At 35.9% G+C, this 22,619-nt stretch overlaps 3 protein-coding genes across 3 annotated transcripts; 1 reads left to right on the top strand and 2 right to left on the bottom strand.

Annotated features, from left to right (window-relative positions):
• Positions 1 to 11,609: 11,609 nt before the first annotated feature.
• LOC123873866 (elongation factor 1-beta') lies at positions 11,610 to 12,850 on the top strand. The gene is made up of 3 exons (XM_045918963.1): positions 11,610 to 11,768; positions 11,936 to 12,182; positions 12,451 to 12,850. The coding sequence occupies exons 1-3, from the start codon at positions 11,689 to 11,691 to the stop codon at positions 12,793 to 12,795; spliced, it is 672 nt and encodes a 223-aa protein (XP_045774919.1). The 5' UTR covers positions 11,610 to 11,688; the 3' UTR covers positions 12,796 to 12,850.
• On the bottom strand, positions 12,799 to 16,121 carry LOC123873860 (erlin-2-like). The gene is made up of 7 exons (XM_045918956.1): positions 15,847 to 16,121; positions 15,646 to 15,760; positions 15,454 to 15,534; positions 15,210 to 15,318; positions 14,843 to 14,994; positions 14,460 to 14,612; positions 12,799 to 13,650 (listed from the first exon to the last, which is right to left on the bottom strand). Exons 2-7 carry the CDS (start codon positions 15,751 to 15,753, stop codon positions 13,273 to 13,275), a joined length of 981 nt encoding a protein of 326 aa, XP_045774912.1. The 5' UTR covers positions 15,754 to 15,760; positions 15,847 to 16,121; the 3' UTR covers positions 12,799 to 13,272.
• Positions 16,122 to 16,854: 733 nt separating this feature from the next.
• On the bottom strand, positions 16,855 to 22,363 carry LOC123873847 (SET and MYND domain-containing protein DDB_G0273589-like). The gene is made up of 9 exons (XM_045918935.1): positions 22,240 to 22,363; positions 21,265 to 21,461; positions 20,684 to 20,907; positions 20,242 to 20,394; positions 19,858 to 19,992; positions 18,984 to 19,224; positions 18,315 to 18,545; positions 17,393 to 17,481; positions 16,855 to 17,135 (listed from the first exon to the last, which is right to left on the bottom strand). Exons 1-9 carry the CDS (start codon positions 22,281 to 22,283, stop codon positions 16,911 to 16,913), a joined length of 1,539 nt encoding a protein of 512 aa, XP_045774891.1. The 5' UTR covers positions 22,284 to 22,363; the 3' UTR covers positions 16,855 to 16,910.
• Positions 22,364 to 22,619: the final 256 nt, after the last annotated feature.

Genomic DNA, 22,619 nt, shown 5'->3' with positions numbered 1-22,619 from the left:
AATTGCTGTCATAAGTCACTATCAGTCAACTAAATAACTTTTTTTCAACTGGCTTTACGGCTCTAGGTTCTATAGTCATTGAAGAAGTTTATTATTGTTAAATTGCAAACTGATCTAATTATACCGCTCAGCACAAAGTTTTTAATGGCAGCGACCTAAACAGCTTTAAACTTCTCAGTTGCAAACTTGCAATACACCATTTTCCATTTTTAACCCTATTATCGAGATTTTATATAGGTAGTCTGAAATCATTATTGATGTCAAAATTTTGTCTGGGGAGGGCGGGAAACTGCGTACATAAGCGGACGTGAAATTTTCTTCCTTTAATTTTTTAATACAATTTGGAAAGGGATTGGTGTTGTTTTATAGTGTAAATATTGTAGTTTTAGTGACATTTTCATAGTAGATAGCTGTATATATAGGTAAGTTTTAAAATTTAGTATAGTTTAAATTTCAACGTTATGGACATCCGGCCCCCCGATCCAGGGGGGTCAAATCCTTCGGGATCATTGGATAATACATCAAAAATGGATATACTAATAGCAGCGGTTGAGTCGTCAATGGACACTGATGCATCTGTCGTGTCCAATGTCGACAAAACTCTTAAAAGGAAAATATTCTCACGCAATTGTTTAACATGTAATAAACGAAAAAGGAAAACAAAAACTAGAGATGGAAAAGAACAGTACAGTTGCGATTGCAAGTTTGAAATTAATAATAATAGTAATAATAACAAGGCTAACCCAAATCCGACATACCCTACTGAATCTACAAACCCCACCGATAATAATGGAACCTCCTCACTACCAACTCGAGTGCCAATTGGCCGTACTTATTACCAACAATCCGATAGTGCCCCATATGTAGTGCATATACAAAAAGAATGCGAAAATAGTGATAGCTCAACAACTCTGCATCCTATAACTTTTGGTCGCTTTTTAAAACATAATAAATTCAATGGTGTTGTGAACGGAAGCTTGAAACGGGTAGGAAGGAATCGCATTAGTATGGCTTTTTCTTCCTACTTGGATGCCAATAATTTCTTGACAAACAAAATTCTTGAATCCGCAAAATATAGGGCATTTATACCTACTTTTAATGTCACACGCATGGGTGTAGTAAAAGGTGTACCTAATGACTGGTCCGAAGAAGAGGTATTACTTAACATGAGTGTTCCACTTGGTTGTGGTCCAATCATTAAAATAAGGCGGATCAAAAGAAAAATCGTTGTAAATGATACAAACCAATTCATTAGTACTGGGACAGTAATAATAACCTTTGATGGCCAAATTTTACCTACCCGGGTATACATGTGTTACACGGCTTTACCTGTTGAATTGTATATTTATCCGACTGTGCAGTGCTACCGATGCTGCCGTTTTGGCCACGTGAAAAATCAGTGCAGGTCAGTGCCAAAGTGTTATAAATGTACCCAAGGGCATTCTGGTGATACTTGTCAGGTGGAAGAGGAGGATTACCGGTGTTGCTTATGCAAGGGAGCGCATCAGGCTATAAATAAAAAATGTTTAGAACATAACAGACAAAGAGCAATTAAAGAAACCATGAGCAAAAGTTGTATTTCTTATATGGAAGCAATTAAAATGCATCCACCAGTTTCAAACATGTCATATGCTGAAGCTTTGTTTTCAACACCTGTATCATCCTCTCCACCACAGGATATACATGGTCCTCAAAAATCCAACATTCCATCCACTTCAAACTCAGTGCCTCATTCATATAAAAAAACAGTCTTCGCAAAGCCAAGATTACCCTCAAAGCCTAGCAAAGGCTATGACCACTTTGCCCACTCAGAAATAATAAGAGATCCTGTTTTACCTAAACAGAAGTTTAATTTTAATAACAATAGTACTGAAAATAACATGAAAATGGCAGACATTATTAAAATATTGATTCAATTATTATCACAATCGAATATAGTTACACCGTCCCACGTTGCCACAGTAATTGAAGCCTTATATCAAATATCTAATAATAATGGATCACAGAGCCAGAGTGATTCAGTGGAATTGCTTGAGTCTCAACAGTAGAAAACAAGACTTAATACATCTCATAAATAAACATGATCCTTTTCTCATCTGTCTCCAAGAGACATGGTTGAGAAAGGAATTTTTATTCAAAATGCCGGGGTATGTTTGTCTCAGGGAAGACAGACCTGATGGGTATGGTGGAGTGGCTATACTCATCAAAAATACTCTGACATTCACACCTATCACTCTTCCTGTACATAGCGATAACTTGTCTGTTATTGCAGTTATTGTAAATAGTATATGTTATGTATCTGTATATTTCTCTCGTCCTAATAATGATATATTTAATGAAATTAGTGAAATTTTTAATTTTTTACCGAAACCATTTTTATGTTTAGGGGATTTTAACTCTCATCACGAATTATGGGGTTGTGCCACATCAACCTTCTATGGAGAAAAGTTGTTAGATTTAATAAGCTCCCATAATCTGTGCATTTTGAATACTGGGTCTCCCACTCGGTTGGCACGGACACCTAGTGCTCCTGATTTGTCCATTTGCACTCCTGATCTTGCTTCATCTCTCATCTGGTCTCCCGCTGAATCTACTGGTGGTAGTGATCACTACCCTTTAATCATTACTTTCCCTTTTGAAAAACCTCCAAAACATGTAAGACAGCCACGCATAAAACATAAACTGATAGACGCTAAATGGAGTCTGTATAGTGTAGCTGTAGAAAAGAAAATCAATAATTTACCAGAAATTAGTCACTCTAACATATTAGAATGCTCACAAGCATTATCTACAATATTAATTGAAGCTGCAAATGAAACTTTTCCTGTAAAAAGGTGTGGTATGGAATTTATTCCATCACCACCATGGTGGGATGTGGAATGCACTAATGCAGTTAAGCAAAGAAAAGAAGCAGAGAAGCAATTTTGCCAAAATATGACTGATGACAATTTTGAGCGTTACTTAGAAATTGCTAATACTACTAAGGAGCTACTTCGGGTAAAAAAATATGAAGGGTGGCACAGGTTTTGTAAATCCTTAAGTCCTAATGTTTCACCATCAATTGTTTGGCAAAATATAAGAAGGTTTAGATCTGCATTTAAAGATTCCCAACAGAATAAAATATCTCCAGTTCTAGCAGAGCAAGTCATGGATCGTTTGGGTCCTCCTTATGTACCTGAATGTCCCATGGCCTTAACCCCCATATTGTCTAATAATTGTAATGTAGATTTAAATTCGCCATTTACAATTAACGAATTGAAAGGCGTACTTTCAACGACTAAAGACTCTGCACCAGGTGAAGACGGAATTCCTTATTCCTTCTTATCGAATCTTGACGACAATGGTCTCAGGTACTACCTTTCTTTGATCAACAACGTTATGATGGCGGGTATCGTCCCCGAATCCTGGCGGTCCCAAACTTTGATCTTATTACGGAAGCCGAATAAACCGAGTTCAGATCCAACATCGTATAGACCAATAGCATTATCGTCAGTATTAGCTAAAACTGCTGAACACCTTATTAAAATCAGGCTGGAATGGTTTTTAGAACATAATACATTATTATCGAGAAACCAGTTTGGTTTTAGGAAAGGTAAATGTACTATTGACAGCTTAAGCATTTTTACCACGGACATAAGACTAAGCTTCTCTAAAAATGAGTCATTGGTTGCTGCCTTCCTGGACATAAAAGCCGCCTACGATAATGTAAATATTTCAATTCTAAAACATAAATTGCTTGCCCTGAATATTCCTAACTTATTAATTAATTTTATTGTAAATATGTTGTACGAAAGATATATAAAGTATTCGCTAGATTCGGTCGAAGATGAATTTATTTATAGAACTGTGTGGAAGGGTTTGCCACAAGGTTCTGTTTTGAGCCCTATTTTATATAACATTTATACTTACGATTTGGACATTTCTGTAAATAGATATGCAAATGTGCTTCAATATGCAGATGATTTGCTTTTGTATGTTGCTGGGCCATCCTTAGATAATGTTAGTGAGTTGTTAAACTTAGCGTTAAATGCCTTAAAATGTTGGTTACATAATAATGGTCTAGATTTGTCACCATCTAAAAGCTCTGTTGTAGTATTTTCTCGGAAGCGAAATCTACCATCTCCTCATATTAATTACAATGGAATTCCGCTAGCAGTTAAAGATCAAGCGAAATTTCTAGGTGTAATATTAGACTCTAAACTTACTGGAATTCCACATTGGGAATATGTTTTATTAAGATGCGAGAAAAATTTGAATATTTTAAGGTGTCTTACAGGAGTATGGTGGGGTGCTCATCCTTTTACAATGAGACTGCTATACAATGCTTTAATAAGAAGTGTTTTAGACTATGGAACATTCCTATTACATCCTGGTAATAAAACTGCAGTTAAAAAGCTGGATATAATCCAGGCAAAGGCTTTGAGGTTGGTTACGGGTGCGATGAAATCAACTCCAATAAAATGTCTTCAGGTAGAATGTTGTGATCCGCCCTTGTATCTAAGGAGACAGTTCCTTTGTGATAAATACTTTTTCCGTACATTACAGCTAAGTTCTCATCCTTTGTTTTTAAAGATACGTCAACTTGCTTATCAGGTTGATACCGGTAAATACTGGACTAATAGGGATTCTCCATGTCTTGTAAACAGTCTTAGAAAATATGAAAGTTTGGGAGCTCCCACCCATCGAAGTATTATTCTTCCTCTATACCAACACAACTACAAGGGTCTTATTACTGTCCCGGAAATTAAATTCGACATAGGATCCAAATTAAAAAATAACCCTAACTCAAAACAGGAATTTATAAACATTCTCAATGATAAATGGCCTGACTGGCATTATGTGTTCACGGATGCCTCTAAACATGAGGATAAGAGTTGCGTTGGCATTGGGATCTATCATTCACAATATAAAGGTATACAACAAGTTAAACTTCCACCTGAAGCTTCCGTTTACACGGGTGAATGTTATGGTTTACTTAAAGCTTTAGAATATGTTTTAATTTTAAAGATACCAAAAACAGTCATATTCTCTGATTCCTGCAGTGCTCTAGAAGCTATCAATAGATTTCCATTCAAATCCCATAAGCAGTCTTCAATTGTTTTTGGCATTAAAGATCTTTTATATAAGTGTTCACAGAAAAATTGTGATGTTGTGTTGGCTTGGGTTCCAAGCCATGTGGGCATTCCCGGAAATGAAAGAGCTGACCAATTGGCAAATGAGGCGATACGTGTTGGAGATACTGTTCCATTCACCAATTATTGTTCTGATTTGATAAATTTATCCAAAGTATATTTGTATGAAGCGTGGGATGGGGTATGGAGTAACGATGGTTCAGTAGGTAAACATTATAGAAAAATTCAGACGTCCATCCCGAGGAAACCATGGTTCAGCCAGTTAGTTTTCTCAAAAACTGTTACTTCTATTCTGTGTAGAATGCGCCTGGGTCATGTATGTACCCCGGCGCATTTACACAGGATGAAAATTGTTCCCGATCCTCACTGTTCCTGTGGGGAGTATGGGGATTTGAACCATGTTTTCTTTGCATGCACTCTATATGATCGAACTGACTTTCTTGCTAATCTCGAATCATTGCACATTCCATTTCCTACATCTATATTATGTTTGTTATACACAAATTCATTTAATGTTTACAAAGTTTTATCTTTGTTCATAGAACATAATGATATCAAGATATAGTTAATGTATAGTTACTTATATTATATTATTATTTATGTATATGTTTAGATATATGTATATTATGTAATTATTTAAAAAAACCTTATCCGTTTCCTTTCCAATTCTAAATCCCGATTTTTCATTATTTTATACATAATATATAGTTTCCCTAACTTGTAATTATAACTACAAACCTGACATTGGCTAATCTATGTAAAGCCAGACGAGAAGAAAAAAAAAAAAAAAAAAAAAAAAATTTTGTCTGGGGAGGGCGGGAAACTGCGTACATAAGCGGACGTGAAATTTTCTTCCTTTAATTTTTTAATACAATTTGGAAAGGGATTGGTGTTGTTTTATAGTGTAAATATTGTAGTTTTAGTGACATTTTCATAGTAGATAGCTGTATATATAGGTAAGTTTTAAAATTTAGTATAGTTTAAATTTCAACGTTATGGACATCCGGCCCCCCGATCCAGGGGGGTCAAATCCTTCGGGATCATTGGATAATGCATCAAAAATGGATATACTAATAGCAGCGGTTGAGTCGTCAATGGACACTGATGTATCTGTCGTGTCCAATGTCGACAAAACTCTTAAAAGGAAAATATTCTCACGCATTTGTTTAACATGTAATAAACGAAAAAGGAAAACAAAAACTAGAGATGGAAAAGAACAGTACAGTTGCGATTGCAAGTTTGAAATTAATAATAATAGTAATAATAACAAGGCTAACCCAAATCCGACATACCCTACTGAATCTACAAACCCCACCGATAATAATGGAACCTCCTCACTACCAACTCGAGTGCCAATTGGCCGTACTTATTACCAACAATCCGATAGTGCCCCATATGTAGTGCATATACAAAAAGAATGCGAAAATAGTGATAGCTCAACTACTCTGCATCCTATAACTTTTGGTCGCTTTTTAAAACATAATAAATTCAATGGTGTTGTGAACGGAAGCTTGAAACGGGTAGGAAGGAATCGCATTAGTATGGCTTTTTCTTCCTACTTGGATGCCAATAATTTCTTGACAAACAAAATTCTTGAATCCGCAAAATATAGGGCATTTATACCTACTTTTAATGTCACACGCATGGGTGTAGTAAAAGGTGTACCTAATGACTGGTCCGAAGAAGAGGTATTACTTAACATGAGTGTTCCACTTGGTTGTGGTCCAATCATTAAAATAAGGCGGATCAAAAGAAAAATCGTTGTAAATGATACAAACCAATTCATTAGTACTGGGACAGTAATAATAACCTTTGATGGCCAAATTTTACCTACCCGGGTATACATGTGTTACACGGCTTTACCTGTTGAATTGTATATTTATCCGACTGTGCAGTGCTACCGATGCTGCCGTTTTGGCCACGTGAAAAATCAGTGCAGGTCAGTGCCAAAGTGTTATAAATGTACCCAAGGGCACTCTGGTGATACTTGTCAGGTGGAAGAGGAGGATTACCGGTGTTGCTTATGCAAGGGAGCGCATCAAGCTATAAATAAAAAATGTTTAGAACATAACAGACAAAGAGCAATTAAAGAAACCATGAGCAAAAGTTGTATTTCTTATATGGAAGCAATTAAAATGCATCCACCAGTTTCAAACATGTCATATGCTGAAGCTTTGTTTTCAACACCTGTATCATCCTCTCCACCACAGGATATACATGGTCCTCAAAAATCCAACATTCCATCCACTTCAAACTCAGTGCCTCATTCATATAAAAAAACAGTCTTCGCAAAGCCAAGATTACCCTCAAAGCTTAGCAAAGGCTATGACCACTTTGCCCACTCAGAAATAATAAGAGATCCTGTTTTACCTAAACAGAAGTTTAATTTTAATAACAATAGTACTGAAAATAACATGAAAATGGCAGACATTATTAAAATATTGATTCAATTATTATCACAATCGAATATAGTTACACCGTCCCACGTTGCCACAGTAATTGAAGCCTTATATCAAATATCTAATAATAATGGATCACAGAGCCAGAGTGATTCAGTGGAATTGCTTGAGTCTCAACAGTAGAAAACAAGACTTAATACATCTCATAAATAAACATGATCCTTTTCTCATCTGTCTCCAAGAGACATGGTTGAGAAAGGAATTTTTATTCAAAATGCCGGGGTATGTTTGTCTCAGGGAAGACAGACCTGATGGGTATGGTGGAGTGGCTATACTCATCAAAAATACTCTGACATTCACACCTATCACTCTTCCTGTACATAGCGATAACTTGTCTGTTATTGCAGTTATTGTAAATAGTATATGTTATGTATCTGTATATTTCTCTCGTCCTAATAATGATATATTTAATGAAATTAGTGAAATTTTTAATTTTTTACCGAAACCATTTTTATGTTTAGGGGATTTTAACTCTCATCACGAATTATGGGGTTGTGCCACATCAACCTTCTATGGAGAAAAGTTGTTAGATTTAATAAGCTCCCATAATCTGTGCATTTTGAATACTGGGTCTCCCACTCGGTTGGCACGGACACCTAGTGCTCCTGATTTGTCCATTTGCACTCCTGATCTTGCTTCATCTCTCATCTGGTCTCCCGCTGAATCTACTGGTGGTAGTGATCACTACCCTTTAATCATTACTTTCCCTTTTGAAAAACCTCCAAAACATGTAAGACAGCCACGCATAAAACATAAACTGATAGACGCTAAATGGAGTCTGTATAGTGTAGCTGTAGAAAAGAAAATCAATAATTTACCAGAAATTAGTCACTCTAACATATTAGAATGCTCACAAGCATTATCTACAATATTAATTGAAGCTGCAAATGAAACTTTTCCTGTAAAAAGGTGTGGTATGGAATTTATTCCATCACCACCATGGTGGGATGTAGAATGCACTAATGCAGTTAAGCAAAGAAAAGAAGCAGAGAAGCAATTTTGCCAAAATATGACTGATGACAATTTTGAGCGTTACTTAGAAATTGCTAATACTACTAAGGAGCTACTTCGGGTAAAAAAATATGAAGGGTGGCACAGGTTTTGTAAATCCTTAAGTCCTAATGTTTCACCATCAATTGTTTGGCAAAATATAAGAAGGTTTAGATCTGCATTTAAAGATTCCCAACAGAATAAAATATCTCCAGTTCTAGCAGAGCAAGTCATGGATCGTTTGGGTCCTCCTTATGTACCTGAATGTCCCATGGCCTTAACCCCCATATTGTCTAATAATTGTAATGTAGATTTAAATTCGCCATTTACACTTAACGAATTGAAAGGCGTACTTTCAACGACTAAAGACTCTGCACCAGGTGAAGACGGAATTCCTTATTCCTTCTTATCGAATCTTGACGACAATGGTCTCAGGTACTACCTTTCTTTGATCAACAACGTTATGATGGCGGGTATCGTCCCCGAATCCTGGCGGTCCCAAACTTTGATCTTATTACGGAAGCCGAATAAACCGAGTTCAGATCCAACATCGTATAGACCAATAGCATTATCGTCAGTATTAGCTAAAACTGCTGAACACCTTATTAAAATCAGGCTGGAATGGTTTTTAGAACATAATACATTATTATCGAGAAACCAGTTTGGTTTTAGGAAAGGTAAATGTACTATTGACAGCTTAAGCATTTTTACCACAGACATAAGACTAAGCTTCTCTAAAAATGAGTCATTGGTTGCTGCCTTCCTGGACATAAAAGCCGCCTACGATAATGTAAATATTTCAATTCTAAAACATAAATTGCTTGCCCTGAATATTCCTAACTTATTAATTAATTTTATTGTAAATATGTTGTACGAAAGATATATAAAGTATTCGCTAGATTCGGTCGAAGATGAATTTATTTATAGAACTGTGTGGAAGGGTTTGCCACAAGGTTCTGTTTTGAGCCCTATTTTATATAACATTTATACTTACGATTTGGACATTTCTGTAAATAGATATGCAAATGTGCTTCAATATGCAGATGATTTGCTTTTGTATGTTGCTGGGCCATCCTTAGATAATGTTAGTGAGTTGTTAAACTTAGCGTTAAATGCCTTAAAATGTTGGTTACATAATAATGGTCTAGATTTGTCACCATCTAAAAGCTCTGTTGTAGTATTTTCTCGGAAGCGAAATCTACCATCTCCTCATATTAATTACAATGGAATTCCGCTAGCAGTTAAAGATCAGGCGAAATTTCTAGGTGTAATATTGGACTCTAAACTTACTGGAATTCCACATTGGGAATATGTTTTATTAAGATGCGAGAAAAATTTGAATATTTTAAGGTGTCTTACAGGAGTATGGTGGGGTGCTCATCCTTTTACAATGAGACTGCTATACAATGCTTTAATAAGAAGTGTTTTAGACTATGGAACATTCCTATTACATCCTGGTAATAAAACTGCAGTTAGAAAGCTGGATATAATCCAGGCAAAGGCTTTGAGGTTGGTTACGGGTGCGATGAAATCAACTCCAATAAAATGTCTTCAGGTAGAATGTTGTGATCCGCCCTTATATCTAAGGAGACAGTTCCTTTGTGATAAATACTTTTTCCGTACATTACAGCTAAGTTCTCATCCTTTGTTTTTAAAGATACGTCAACTTGCTTATCAGGTTGATACCGGTAACTACTGGACTAATAGAGATTCTCCATGTCTTGTAAACAGTCTTAGAAAATATGAAAGTTTGGGAGCTCCCACTCATCGAAGTATTATTCTTCCTCTATACCAACACAACTACAAGGGTCTTATTACTGTCCCGGAAATTAAATTCGACATAGGATCCAAATTAAAAAATAACCCTAACTCAAAACAGGAATTTATAAACATTCTCAATGATAAATGGCCTGACTGGCATTATGTGTTCACGGATGCATCTAAACATGAGGATAAGAGTTGCGTTGGCATTGGGATCTATCATTCACAATATAAGGGTATACAACAAGTTAAACTTCCACCTGAAGCTTCCGTTTACACGGGTGAATGTTATGGTTTACTTAAAGCTTTAGAATATGTTTTAATTTTAAAGATACCAAAAACAGTCATATTCTCTGATTCCTGCAGTGCTCTAGAAGCTATCAATAGATTTCCATTCAAATCCCATAAGCAGTCTTCAATTGTTTTTGGCATTAGAGATCTTTTATATAAGTGTTCACAGAAAAATTGTGATGTTGTGTTGGCTTGGGTTCCAAGCCATGTGGGCATTCCCGGAAATGAAAGAGCTGACCAATTGGCAAATGAGGCGATACGTGTTGGAGATACTGTTCCATTCACCAATTATTGTTCTGATTTGATAAATTTATCCAAAGTATATTTGTATGAAGCGTGGGATGGGGTATGGAGTAACGATGGTTCAGTGGGTAAACATTATAGAAAAATTCAGACGTCCATTCCGAGGAAACCATGGTTCAGCCAGTTAGTTTTCTCAAAAACTGTTACTTCTATTCTGTGTAGAATGCGCCTGGGTCATGTATGTACCCCGGCGCATTTACACAGGATGAAAATTGTTCCCGATCCTCACTGTTCCTGTGGGGAGTATGGGGATTTGAACCATGTTTTCTTTGCATGCACTCTATATGATCGAACTGACTTTCTTGCTAATCTCGAATCATTGCACATTCCATTTCCTACATCTATATTATGTTTGTTATACACAAATTCATTTAATGTTTACAAAGTTTTATCTTTGTTCATAGAACATAATGATATCAAGATATAGTTAATGTATAGTTACTTATATTATATTATTATTTATGTATATGTTTAGATATATGTATATTATGTAATTATTTTAAAAAAATCCTTTTCCTTTCCAATTCCAAATCCCGATTTTTCATTATTTTATACATAATATATAGTTTCCCTAACTTGTAATTATAAATACAAACCTGACATTGGCTAATCTATGTAAAGCCAGACGAGAAGAAAAAAAAAAAAAAAAAAAAAATTTTGTCTATGTAAAATCGCTCCATCTCTTTCTTTCGCTCACTCAAATCGGCCGTGTGGTGTGGAATTGTACGAAGTAGTCTAATAAATTCACAAAAATGGCATTCGGAGACGTAAAATCTCAACAGGGTCTAAGTGAATTGAACAAATATTTAGCTGAGAAGAGTTATATATCTGGGTAAGTCGTATTTTTGTTTTAATATCAGGTTTAAGTGCACCACGTCGACGTACGTTAACCTCTATTTTTAGGAAAGCCGAATAATATAAATCGCTATATATTTCTGTATCAATGAACCTGCCCTTAACCGCGTACTCTTAGTATTGAGTCGTTATCTACTTGTTTAGGTACACTCTTTCTCAAGCTGATGTTCAAGTGTTGGAGGAAGTAGGCAAGGCGCCGGCCGCAAGCTTGCCTCATGCCCTTCGCTGGTACAACCACATCGCTTCATACACTCCTGCCGAACGCAAGGTGTGGGCACAGGGAGTGAGCCCACTCAACGCCGGTGCTAAGCCTACAGCATCTGCACCTGCAAAGAAGGATGATGATGACGACGATGACGTAGATCTATTTGGCTCTGGAGATGAGGAAGAGGTTTGTATTTTACAATTGAATAAACTGTAGTAGTCATTATTGTATGCAATATTGGCATTACAAAATTTTGAAAAATATAAAAATTGTGCTATTCTATTACTCTCCAGAAAAGGATAGCACTGAATAGAGCAGTCAATTAGTTCAGAGGTATAAAAACAAATTAGCATTCATCCAAATTAGAAAATTGGCCACATCTCTAAATGAGTATGAATAATTTTGAAATTTTGTGTATTAAAATTAATTCTGACTAAAGTTTTAATCATTATAGGACGCAGAAGCAGCCAGAATCCGTGAAGAACGTCTCCAAGCATATGCAGACAAGAAGTCAAAGAAACCAGCCCTTATTGCTAAATCATCTATAATCCTTGATGTCAAACCATGGGATGATGAAACAGATATGGCTGAGATGGAAAAACAAGTACGGACCATTGAAATGGATGGTTTGTTGTGGGGAGCTTCCAAACTAGTCCCAGTAGGCTATGGTATCAACAAACTACAGATCATGTGCGTCATTGAGGATGACAAGGTGTCCGTTGATCTCCTAACAGAAAAGATCCAGGAGTTTGAAGACTTTGTCCAGTCTGTAGACATTGCCGCCTTCAATAAAATCTAAATGCCATTTTAAATTTATTTATTTTATTTTCAAATAAAATCAGTTTTTCTTTATATTTAGTGAGTTTTATTATAAATTTATAACATACAAAAAGTACACTTCAATCTGTGTTGTTTATCATGATGAACATTTTATAAGTATATAATCTATTACTTAAGGTGATAATGATAGGACTTATGCAGATGTTTTGATTTTTCTTTATTAGCTATGTATGAGTATATTTCACAAAAATCTAGATAGAATAATTTGCTATTTTATCTTTATGAGTGTATTTTTATTAGGTACAATTAAAAATGTTTAAATTATTTAAAAAAAAAAATTACAATTAAAACAAAACATTTTTGACAACAAAAATAAAACATCTAAACCCGTAAATATTCACAAAATACACACGAATTATAACATTTATTTTTGGAGCATTAATTTCTTAACAACACTTCAATGACTAGTTTCTGTCCTCTCAGGGCATTTAATGTTCTATTCAACTTGAATTGGCGGTACGTCTATCGGTTTTGAAACAGTTTCACCAACATTTGCTTGTAAGAACATATTAGGGATATCATTGCCAAAATAGATTTTGTTGTTTAATGCAAGTGCTTCATACTTTTTAAGTTCTAAATATTCTCTAGTTAGAAGCAGTTTGTTGGCTTCAGCTTGTTTCTTTAAATGGTAAAACTCTGCTTCAGACTTTGTTTGGTGTTTAGCTTTATGTATACTGTCTTGGATGAGCTCCATTTTCTGCATAGATTCCTTTTCCATGATCTTCTGTTCAAAGTGGATCTTGGCAACATGAGCCTCTTTCTCTGCCTCTATCACAGCTTTCCGACGAGCAGTCTCAGCTTCCTTTTCAACAACCTTATAAACAAAATTTTTATTAGTAGTAAGTTCATAATATAAATTTTATAAGTACAAAGTTATAAACTGATTTGTTTCTAAACAAATAATACCTAGTAAAAACTAACTTTATAATTTGCCTTTCCTGAAGAAAACATAAAATTGAAGAAAAATTAGTAAATACAATGGTTAATTTGATTGATTATTTGATGATTTTATTTGACGATATTTCGACCTGATTGCACCGGTCATGGTTGCAACAGATCTGCATTCTGCTGGAACTTCAACACAAAAGTGGTTAAAAACAACAATCCTCAGAAGTATGTGATCACTGAGTATATTCTACAGCCAGGCACAAAACATTGGATTGAACTTTACAACCACACCAACACCACTGTATACCTAGACTAGTGCATGAAGCAATTGAAATCCAGAAACACCAGAATTTCGATTGTGAGGATGGCTTTAAACTAGCAAGTATGTGAAATCCAGTAGTAGAATTATGCAAACCAGGACAGCTTCGTACGACATCAAAAGTTAATAGTGACGTTGCAACAACATTTTGCTAGACAGCTTGTGAAGTTCCAGCAAAAAAAAAAAACAAGAAAGAGGGTAGTTCGCTACTGTCCAAGACAGCTCAAACTTCAGCTCTCGCAACACTGCAATCCCGTCATGACCACAACCCATCACCTGTGCAATTGGGTTGAAATGTCGACAAAAAAAATTTACAGTGGTATGTACCCCTTACATACATTAAAATATGTCATCAAACTACGAAATAAGCTTAAAAATCATCAAATTAGTAAACTCAAAAATAGTCTACATTATACCTTTTGATGTTGCTCTGCAATTAGAAACTTAGATTTCTCAGCCTCCATAAGCTCATAGTTCTTTCGTATGATTTCTGGAATCTTTGGTTTGGTCACTCGAACACCCTTCACTTTTAGGCCTGGTGCCAATTCATTTAAGTCATTTTGTAGAGCCTTAATTAAAAAAAATGTTATCAGCATAAAGATTTTACTAAACATATTTTCAATAAATAAATAATTGTATATTATATTATTCTTACTAGGTAGATGGTGTGTGAAGAAAATGATACCTACTTTCGCGGTAAGGTCACCCTATGTTTTACTTAATTATATTATTACATTATTTGTACTTATTGTGTAATATTTGCTATAAAATAGTTTATGAATAAATAAACAATACTTACTGTGCTAAGGTTCTCATCAATCTGGTCGAACAATGCAATGTATACTTCATGCAGAGTGTGGGCACTGCAAAACTGATTCAACTCATGATGCACCTTGTTGAATATCAGGGTCTTGTCATAGTCGGCTGTGAAGTTGCGTACCACATCAAGAACTAGAAATAGAACAATAAAATTTATTAGCATTAAAAACCCATATCTTTGGTATGCTTGTGTCAGTATTGTGACTTATGAAAAAAATGTTAGTCTCTAATAAAACATTGTGCTGGAACATGTTAACTAAAGTTAATATCTATAATATTTATCAAAAAGCTAGTCTCATCAATTCCCAGATAAAGATAATAATCTAAAAATAAAAAATTAAACATACCACTATTGGGGTCCAATTTATTGACAACTTCAATTCTTTCAAAATATATCATAACACCACCACTTGTACCACAAGGGACATTTTTAACTTCATCAGTTTGTAGAGTAGTCTGTAAATAGAATTGTAATAAAGTAAATACAATCTATGTACCTAACTACTCAATTATTTTAAGATAAAAGATTAAGCTATCAAAAATAAAACAGAAAAATGATCTAGTGCTGACCAGATATAATAAGTTAGGTACCTGAATAGCCTTATAAGTGGTGAGCAATGGGACCATCATGTGAAAGCCAGGTTGACTTGTAACTGGGAGTAACGCTCCACCCTGAAAACAATATTTTTGGCTTGATAACATAAACTAATAAAGAAATAGTAGTCTGAGGAAGATTGCATTATTTTAAAGTTTTTAACTATATTATAAAGTGTTGTTACTTACGCGGTAATAAACGCCAACATAACCCTCTTCAACTTTGTGTAAGGAAAAATGCACTGAAACACCTACAGCCAAAATAACAACCGCTAACGTTGAGGTCTGATCAGCCATGGCTGGGCTACGAAAAAGTTAGAAATTAAGGTTATTAAGCTAGTAGGAACCTATATATTGCAAACACTGTAGAGTGTAAAACACTATATTTACCTCCAAAAATCTAAATGAACGCTCAATATTAGCGGTATGATGAAAATTAATCCGCACCTGAATTTTACATTAAATCTTTGTAGGTATCACTAAAACTTCTACTGATTATACTTATGATTAAGTCATGTACAATGAGACTTTATTAATTACTCAGTAATTATATTCTATAAGCCGCTTGCGTCAATTAAGAATTTATACAAATTACAAACAAGAAAATTATCTATTTTTCATCCCTGTTTTGACTATTGACATTTTGTTTCTTTATCGTCTTCTGTGCTGTGTCCTCTTCACTTATTTTACCTCTGGGTTCTGATATTTTGCTCCCGTATGTTGGCAATGTTTCCGGTCTACATAGAGTAGGTAGTAACCATAGACTTTTTCTTGAACTAGTTTTACGGCTCTGGATTCTAGCTTTTTTGAGCCTTAACCTTAGACCAAGGGACTATGAAATTAAGGGATATAAGGCGGCCCTGCCCGCGAAATTCAAGTTTAATTTGGTTTACAAATTGCGAAAAACCAAATGAAATTTCAATTTTGCGGGCAGGCCCGTCTCTTCCACCTTAAGGCAAGATATAACTAATAATAATAATATGTAACAATTCTCTAGTCGATCGTTGCTAGTTCGACTTTGATGTGATGATCACATAATGATGAAAAATCGATACAAGAATATCGATTTTTTAATGGTCGATTTAGATAATATTATATTATAGGACTTGTGAATTGGCTAAAAGAATTCATAGCGAAGTAGCCTCGGCCTACCGCCATGCCCTTCTCCAACATTTGTGTAAATCACTACCTATACTATAAATAGTTACGAAAGTCTTTGTTGCTTATAGGTTTTGTCGATTTATTAATTTCTCGCTCGTTCAACCATTTCGCAACGGAGAGTGCTACTTTTTACGAAAGTTCCTATAGGGGTTTAAAAACTAAATCCACGCGAAAAAAGTCGCGGGCATCAGCTAGTATGGAATGAAAGAATGTTTCTTTAAATAGAAAAATAAATCGTAATATTGTATTGTAGTTTAATTTATTTCGTTTATTACAGGAACTGAAAAGGTTCTTTAATCTATTTCAGGGCGTAAAGGCACTTCTTCAGGAATATTTTCGCTTTCATATGTCTTCCCCTCTGCATGGACGCTGTCCAATACTTTAGCTATTGTTATTTTCAACGCTCTATACTCTTCTAAGGCCTTTGCGCACAGTTCGCCTTCAGGAGAGTTGCCTGGTTCAATGACTAACATTTCTAGAGCACGTTTTAGGTGTTTCTCAGCATTTAACAGTTCATCCTAAAAAAAATATCTTTATTTTTTTATTACATAAGGCTTAGTACAAGTTTGCAGCTCTCAAAAACTCTGATGCGTTTAGAGTAAGTATCGAAATACTGGCTTCAAACATTCGCATTTTCGAATGTTTTTTTGATTCCAATATAAGCGAGACAGAGTCTCAAAATCATAGTCTAAAGCCGTAAAGTCTAGTCATAGTCATAGTTTACAGTAAAATTATTTAGTAAGTAGTTTGTACCTATCTCCTTAAAATTACATACCACGAAAACCGAAGCGGTGATTTCACGCGCATCAAATAACTTCTTTGCGAGCTGCACGATCGTCGCATGAAGTTCATAAAGAGTGATTGCTGAAAGAAAGTGGTAATTTTGTTTATGTATGTAAAGAAAATGGTAATCTTGTTTATGCATGTAAAGAAAATGGTAAATTAAGGTGCACTACGTCTAGTGCCCACTAGACGCCTCTAGTACTAGACTAGGGGTCTAGTAGCGGGGGGGTCTGCCCGCGAAATTCAAATTTAATTTGGTTTTTCGCAATTTGTAAACTAATACGATAAAGTAGTAGTACAGGTTTAAATAAAAATCTTTACTTGCAAGTGTCCCGTTTAGGAAATTTCAAAAAAGTCAGTGAGTCACTCACATATTAGTCGATACTCTGACTAATTTCGACTTGGTGCGTGTATAGTAAGTTTGTAATATAAGCGCAGATTACTTAATAGTACCTTCCAGGGACAGAAAGATCAATCTGCAAAGATGTTAAAATAAAAAAAAACTCTTGTATTACACAATTAAGTACAATTCAGCTCCTACAGCGCTGCAGCATAAATAAACACCTCTCTTTCTATCGCGTAAACTCTTATAATACATCTCTCATTCTCATAAGAGACGAGTTCACAATTGCCGCAGAAGGGACGCGCCGCCGTAGGTATATTTCTCAGGTCACGTGACCAACTGAACCCGCCGTGGATAGATTCCTAAGAAGCTGCATCAATCAATTTTACTATCTCAATAGTTGTGATATTAGCTGTATTTATGGTATTGTTTCTGTAACAAAGCATTTCAGCCAGTAGTGAGAGAGTGTCGACCAATCAGAGATGATTGCGATCGTCACACTGTAACTGTCAAACTACAGCGGTAGAGCCACCGGCCTGATACTGACCGGTCTGCTCTTTTTCTTTCTTACCTTTTATACGACAAATCCCTGGGCTTAGTGTCTCCAAAACTGGCAATAGTTCCTTACACAGCTCTATTTTTCGTCGCATCACCTTCTTGGTAGGTCTGGGTTCTCTGTTTATAACATCTCTTAGTACTCCCGCAAGGCGTTGTTTAGCGTCTAATAAAAGATAGTGATTTGGAGCCAATACTAATGATACATGTTTTATGTACTCTTCTAACTCTTTATCGTCCTTTTTATCTAGAAAAAAATATAAGTATATAGGAATAAGATTGCAAAAAGATTTCAAAATCTAGTAGTCCGTATGAAATGTATGTTAAAAAATTAATATTAAGTACTGGCGTGCCATGCGCCAGAACTATGTGTTTTCTAAAAAAAAATATTATTAGAAATTTCTTCCAAGTGAAGCCGGGACGGATCAGCTAGTTATAACATTAAAAAATCCAATTTTCTTTGCCTGATTAGTAATTACCTAGAAGCAATTCTGGTAACGGGGCGCCATTTTTCGCAGCACGCACGTAGATGTCAAAAGGTTCGTAAATCCACGCCAGTATATTTTATGGAGTCTGTGTCGCTACGCGTATGCGTCACACATACAAGCGTAACAATTTGTCTTCACTTTTTAAAATACAATTGTATGAGCGTTCCCCATTTGGAGTTTGCACACAAATTACTTACTAATAACTTCTAACTTATCCGAGCAGCATTGAACCTTATGCCCTATGACAGAGTGTTCAGATTCCTTCTTGCAACTATGACAGACCCACGACTCTCCAACCCTGGACATATAACCGGTTTTACACTCTGAACAAATGGCGGAGCTCATAAAAGTGTCCATTTCGGTTATATCCGAGCATCTTGAGCATGTGCATTGGAAATATTTTCCGACCATTAGATGCTGCTGTCTAACTTCTGTACCCTGAAAGTAAATTTATTAAGCGTAAGTTATGACAATTTATTGAATCACGCTTGAATGATAAAATACCTATAATACTATTTACTTTTTAATTTTTTTACTTACAGGGTGGCCATTTTGATACTCGCCATCTTGGTTCTTAGGGTTCCGCGCCCGTAGGGTGCCAATGGCACCCTTTTACTAAGACTGCGCTGTCCATCCGTCTGTCTGTCTGTCAGCAGGCTTTATCTCGTGAACCGTAATAGGTAGAGAGATGAAATTGTCACAGAATGTCTACCTATTTATATTGCCGCTATAACAAAAATTTCAAAATGGCCGCGATGAAAATGAATAAGAATGAAAAAAGTGTTATTTTTTATACGATGGTACGGAATCCTCCGTGTGCGAATCCGACTCGCACTTGATTGATTTTTTATTATTATTTATTACGCCAATATAAATAAACACTCTTTGGAAATTTCTACTCTGCCTATTATGATACATGAGATACAGACCGCTGACAGACGGACGGATAGCGGAGGCTTAGTAATAGGGTCCAGTAGGCACCTTTCGGGTACGAAAACCTAAAAAGGGAAAATTAAGCGTCATAAAAATGTCGCTGTTGCTAAAAAAAATCAAGTATAAAATTGCACTCACTTTGAAAGGGTCGGTATAGTTATAATAAATAGGCTCCCCTTTCTTGATGTCGGTACTAGCGTGGCACACCAACACGTTGTTGTCGTTGATCGACATGTGCGTGTTGGCGACACAGTCATGCGCCAATAGGGCCGCCTGAAAAAAGCATTACCTATAGACCGTTCACTAAAATTGTACCCTGCCGTCAAGTTGGCACTATTGCTTGATTTGTTTGCTTTTTAATACATATGTATTTAGGGTTTATTATAGTGTGACTTGCAATGGTGACAACATACGGTGGGTACGCCTCGCACACCCACACAGCCCCCGCGGCAACTCAGTGTGGGACAGCGCGGGTGAGATGGGGGTGTGCGGGGCGTCCCCCCGTCTCATTACTTCACTTGCCTGTAAGTAAACTCCACGTAGCACCTCAGCGCATCCTATAGCTGGAATCGGCGGACCGCGGACTTCGAAACTGTTCACATCAATCGCAGCACATATCTGTTGGACCAAGTCCTGGTTCTGTCCATTTTCGAGGAGCCCGAGTGATTGAATAAACTGAAATGGTAAGAGTAAAGGCAACACACACCTGCAGAATCGAATAGAGTTAAAGCGTCTTGATTAAAACTCAGCTTTTATTTAATTTCGCATGACGGCGAGTGCACGCCACACGTCCTTTGATTCACCTACGTATTTACTTTCCAGTGCACCAATTTCAACTGTATAAATAACTCAGCTTTATGTATTAGAAAGTCTTAAAACCACTCCACTCCGTCTGTATTCATCAGTCCTATGAGAAAAATCTATCCTTACTATTGAAACTGTTACAAAAAAACAATGATTCTACCTTTACAGTGTTATCATAGTATTCCCAGACGCGACTTTCTCTCCTTCTATCCAAATGAGATTCCAACTCACTGAACATCTTCCACTCCCGAGGGTTGGTGTTCTGTTTGAGCAGCGCTCGCAAAACTAGCAACGACCCAACATTCTGAACCATTGTCATGGGGTTTAATCCTTTGTTCAATTTTAAGTTTCGGAAGAAGTCGCACTCTTGCTGATTGTGCCATTCTGTAATATTAGACGAACTTTTGTTATTGACATAATTTTACTGTGTAACTGTCGAACTTCGACCCTTTCTGCTCGCATTTTTTTAATGAGCCGAAGTATAAGAATAAGTTTGGTAATTTATAATTTTTATGAGTATTTTACCTGCACTTCAAGGAAATTTCTAAATAGTTTCAAATACATGATCAAAAATTGCGGAACCGGCAGTTTTTTTTTACACAACACACAAAATATAAGAACATTATTTTAAGCGCCGTACTCTCAAAACTGCCATTTCTTACTTCCACCTCGATTACCACGGCAACTTTGACGTCTATATATTTTACCAAAACATATAAAGCAGAAGTAAATAGTACTTACTAGCAAACTGTTCTGGGCATCCATCTCCAGGGCATATCGGAGCCATACCACAATTCTTGCACACCAGGAACTTGCTGATGAGTGGCAGGTAGCAGTTAAAGCAAACCAGCGAAGTATCGCTATTGGGGCCCAACACAAATGGCTGGTCCAACAAAATCCTCTCCCCTGCTCTTATATCATTTGCCGCTACTAGGTATCTACAGAGCATAAACGTTAAAAATCAATAAAATCGATTTCTCTAAGAGATTTGTAAGTAATTTCGTAAAAATAATATTGAACTTAAAGATACAAGTACGTAGCGACTGCAGGCAGTAGCAGCAGGCAACTTGTCGCCACTACACTACTGGTTTCTATGTATTTCTAGCGACACATCGGCGTCACATCGTCTGTAAAGTATCTGGCAGAAATACGTAGAAACTGTCGCGGCTACACCTCTCCTGCTGCAGCGGCTACAGACTTGTACCTTAGAACAACTCATTCAAAGATGTAGGCAGTAATGGATATTTACTGCACTAGAATAAAGACTAAATAAATAATCGTTTATTCGCAAGAAAGTTGTTACAAGAAAGATTGAAGTAGGTATAAGAAGCCATAACATTCGACTAATTCGAATAATGTGCACATATTTAAAGAAGGGTTAATTTTGTTTTAGAATGCAATATATACATTGTAGCTATACTTATATAGATGCATATTCGCCAAGCGAATATTCTCTAAAAATAAATAAGTATGTAAAAAAAGTTATTAAATAAATAATACAAGAGAAACCAAAAACTTAAAAATGAATTTATCAAATAAATAAGGCACATAAAATACTCATCCTTTGGAACAATTCGTAATTATTGTTTATATAAAGTAAGAAACAGCCGTACCAAAGAGTTTCGGCGCATTGGTACCGTTTTACGGTAACCGAAACGGTAACCGGTTCGGTTACCGTTTTGGTATGAAGCCAGCTGAAAAAGCTAAGATACACACCTGCCTAGTTTATCTGATGTTTTCACTTCATATTTAATACTCATTTTGGTATCAAAACAAAAAACTGTTGTTAATAGAGTTCAACTCGACCCAAGCACACGTGAAACTGAATCGCCGGCCGTATTTATAGAATCTAGTGTGCTGTGCTATTTTTAACATATCTAATACAAAAGTTTGCTACTTTGCCCGCAACTTCGTACTTACATATTGAATAAAAGGTGTTCTTTTAAAATATAATAATCCACACATCCACGGGATTATCTACTTTCTTGCCAAATTCTAACAAAACCCATCCTCCTGATTTCGCAAATACTTATTTATTAGCTTATTTTCTTGGGACTGTAGTGTAAAGATTACTATAGAGACAAGTTTAATATTCC

Source organism: Maniola jurtina, chromosome 17 (assembly GCF_905333055.1).
Source record: "Maniola jurtina chromosome 17, ilManJurt1.1, whole genome shotgun sequence".
Taxonomy (NCBI): Eukaryota; Metazoa; Arthropoda; class Insecta; order Lepidoptera; family Nymphalidae; genus Maniola; species Maniola jurtina.
Note: the sequence above shows the minus strand (reverse complement) of the source record. Positions and strands in the feature narration are given on the sequence as shown.

Excerpts from the sequence above, each read along its gene's own strand:
- LOC123873866 (XM_045918963.1), top strand. The coding sequence starts at position 11,689 with ATGGCATTCGGAGACGTAAAATCTCAACAGGGTCTAAGTGAATTGAAC. Across the intron at positions 11,769-11,935 it reads GAGAAGAGTTATATATCTGG|GTACACTCTTTCTCAAGCTG; the intron begins GTAAGTCGTATT and ends CTACTTGTTTAG. Across the intron at positions 12,183-12,450 it reads GCTCTGGAGATGAGGAAGAG|GACGCAGAAGCAGCCAGAAT; the intron begins GTTTGTATTTTA and ends TAATCATTATAG.
- LOC123873860 (XM_045918956.1), bottom strand. The coding sequence starts at position 15,753 with ATGGCTGATCAGACCTCAACGTTAGCGGTTGTTATTTTGGCTGTAGGT. Across the intron at positions 15,319-15,453 it reads CCACTTATAAGGCTATTCAG|ACTACTCTACAAACTGATGA; the intron begins GTACCTAACTTA and ends TTCTATTTACAG. Across the intron at positions 13,651-14,459 it reads TTGCAGAGCAACATCAAAAG|GTTGTTGAAAAGGAAGCTGA; the intron begins GTATAATGTAGA and ends TTTGTTTATAAG.
- LOC123873847 (XM_045918935.1), bottom strand. The coding sequence starts at position 22,283 with ATGAGTATTAAATATGAAGTGAAAACATCAGATAAACTAGGCAG. Across the intron at positions 20,908-21,264 it reads ATGCCCAGAACAGTTTGCTA|AATGGCACAATCAGCAAGAG; the intron begins GTAAGTACTATT and ends CTAATATTACAG. Across the intron at positions 18,546-18,983 it reads GGATAAGTTAGAAGTTATTA|ATAAAAAGGACGATAAAGAG; the intron begins GTAAGTAATTTG and ends ATTTTTTTCTAG.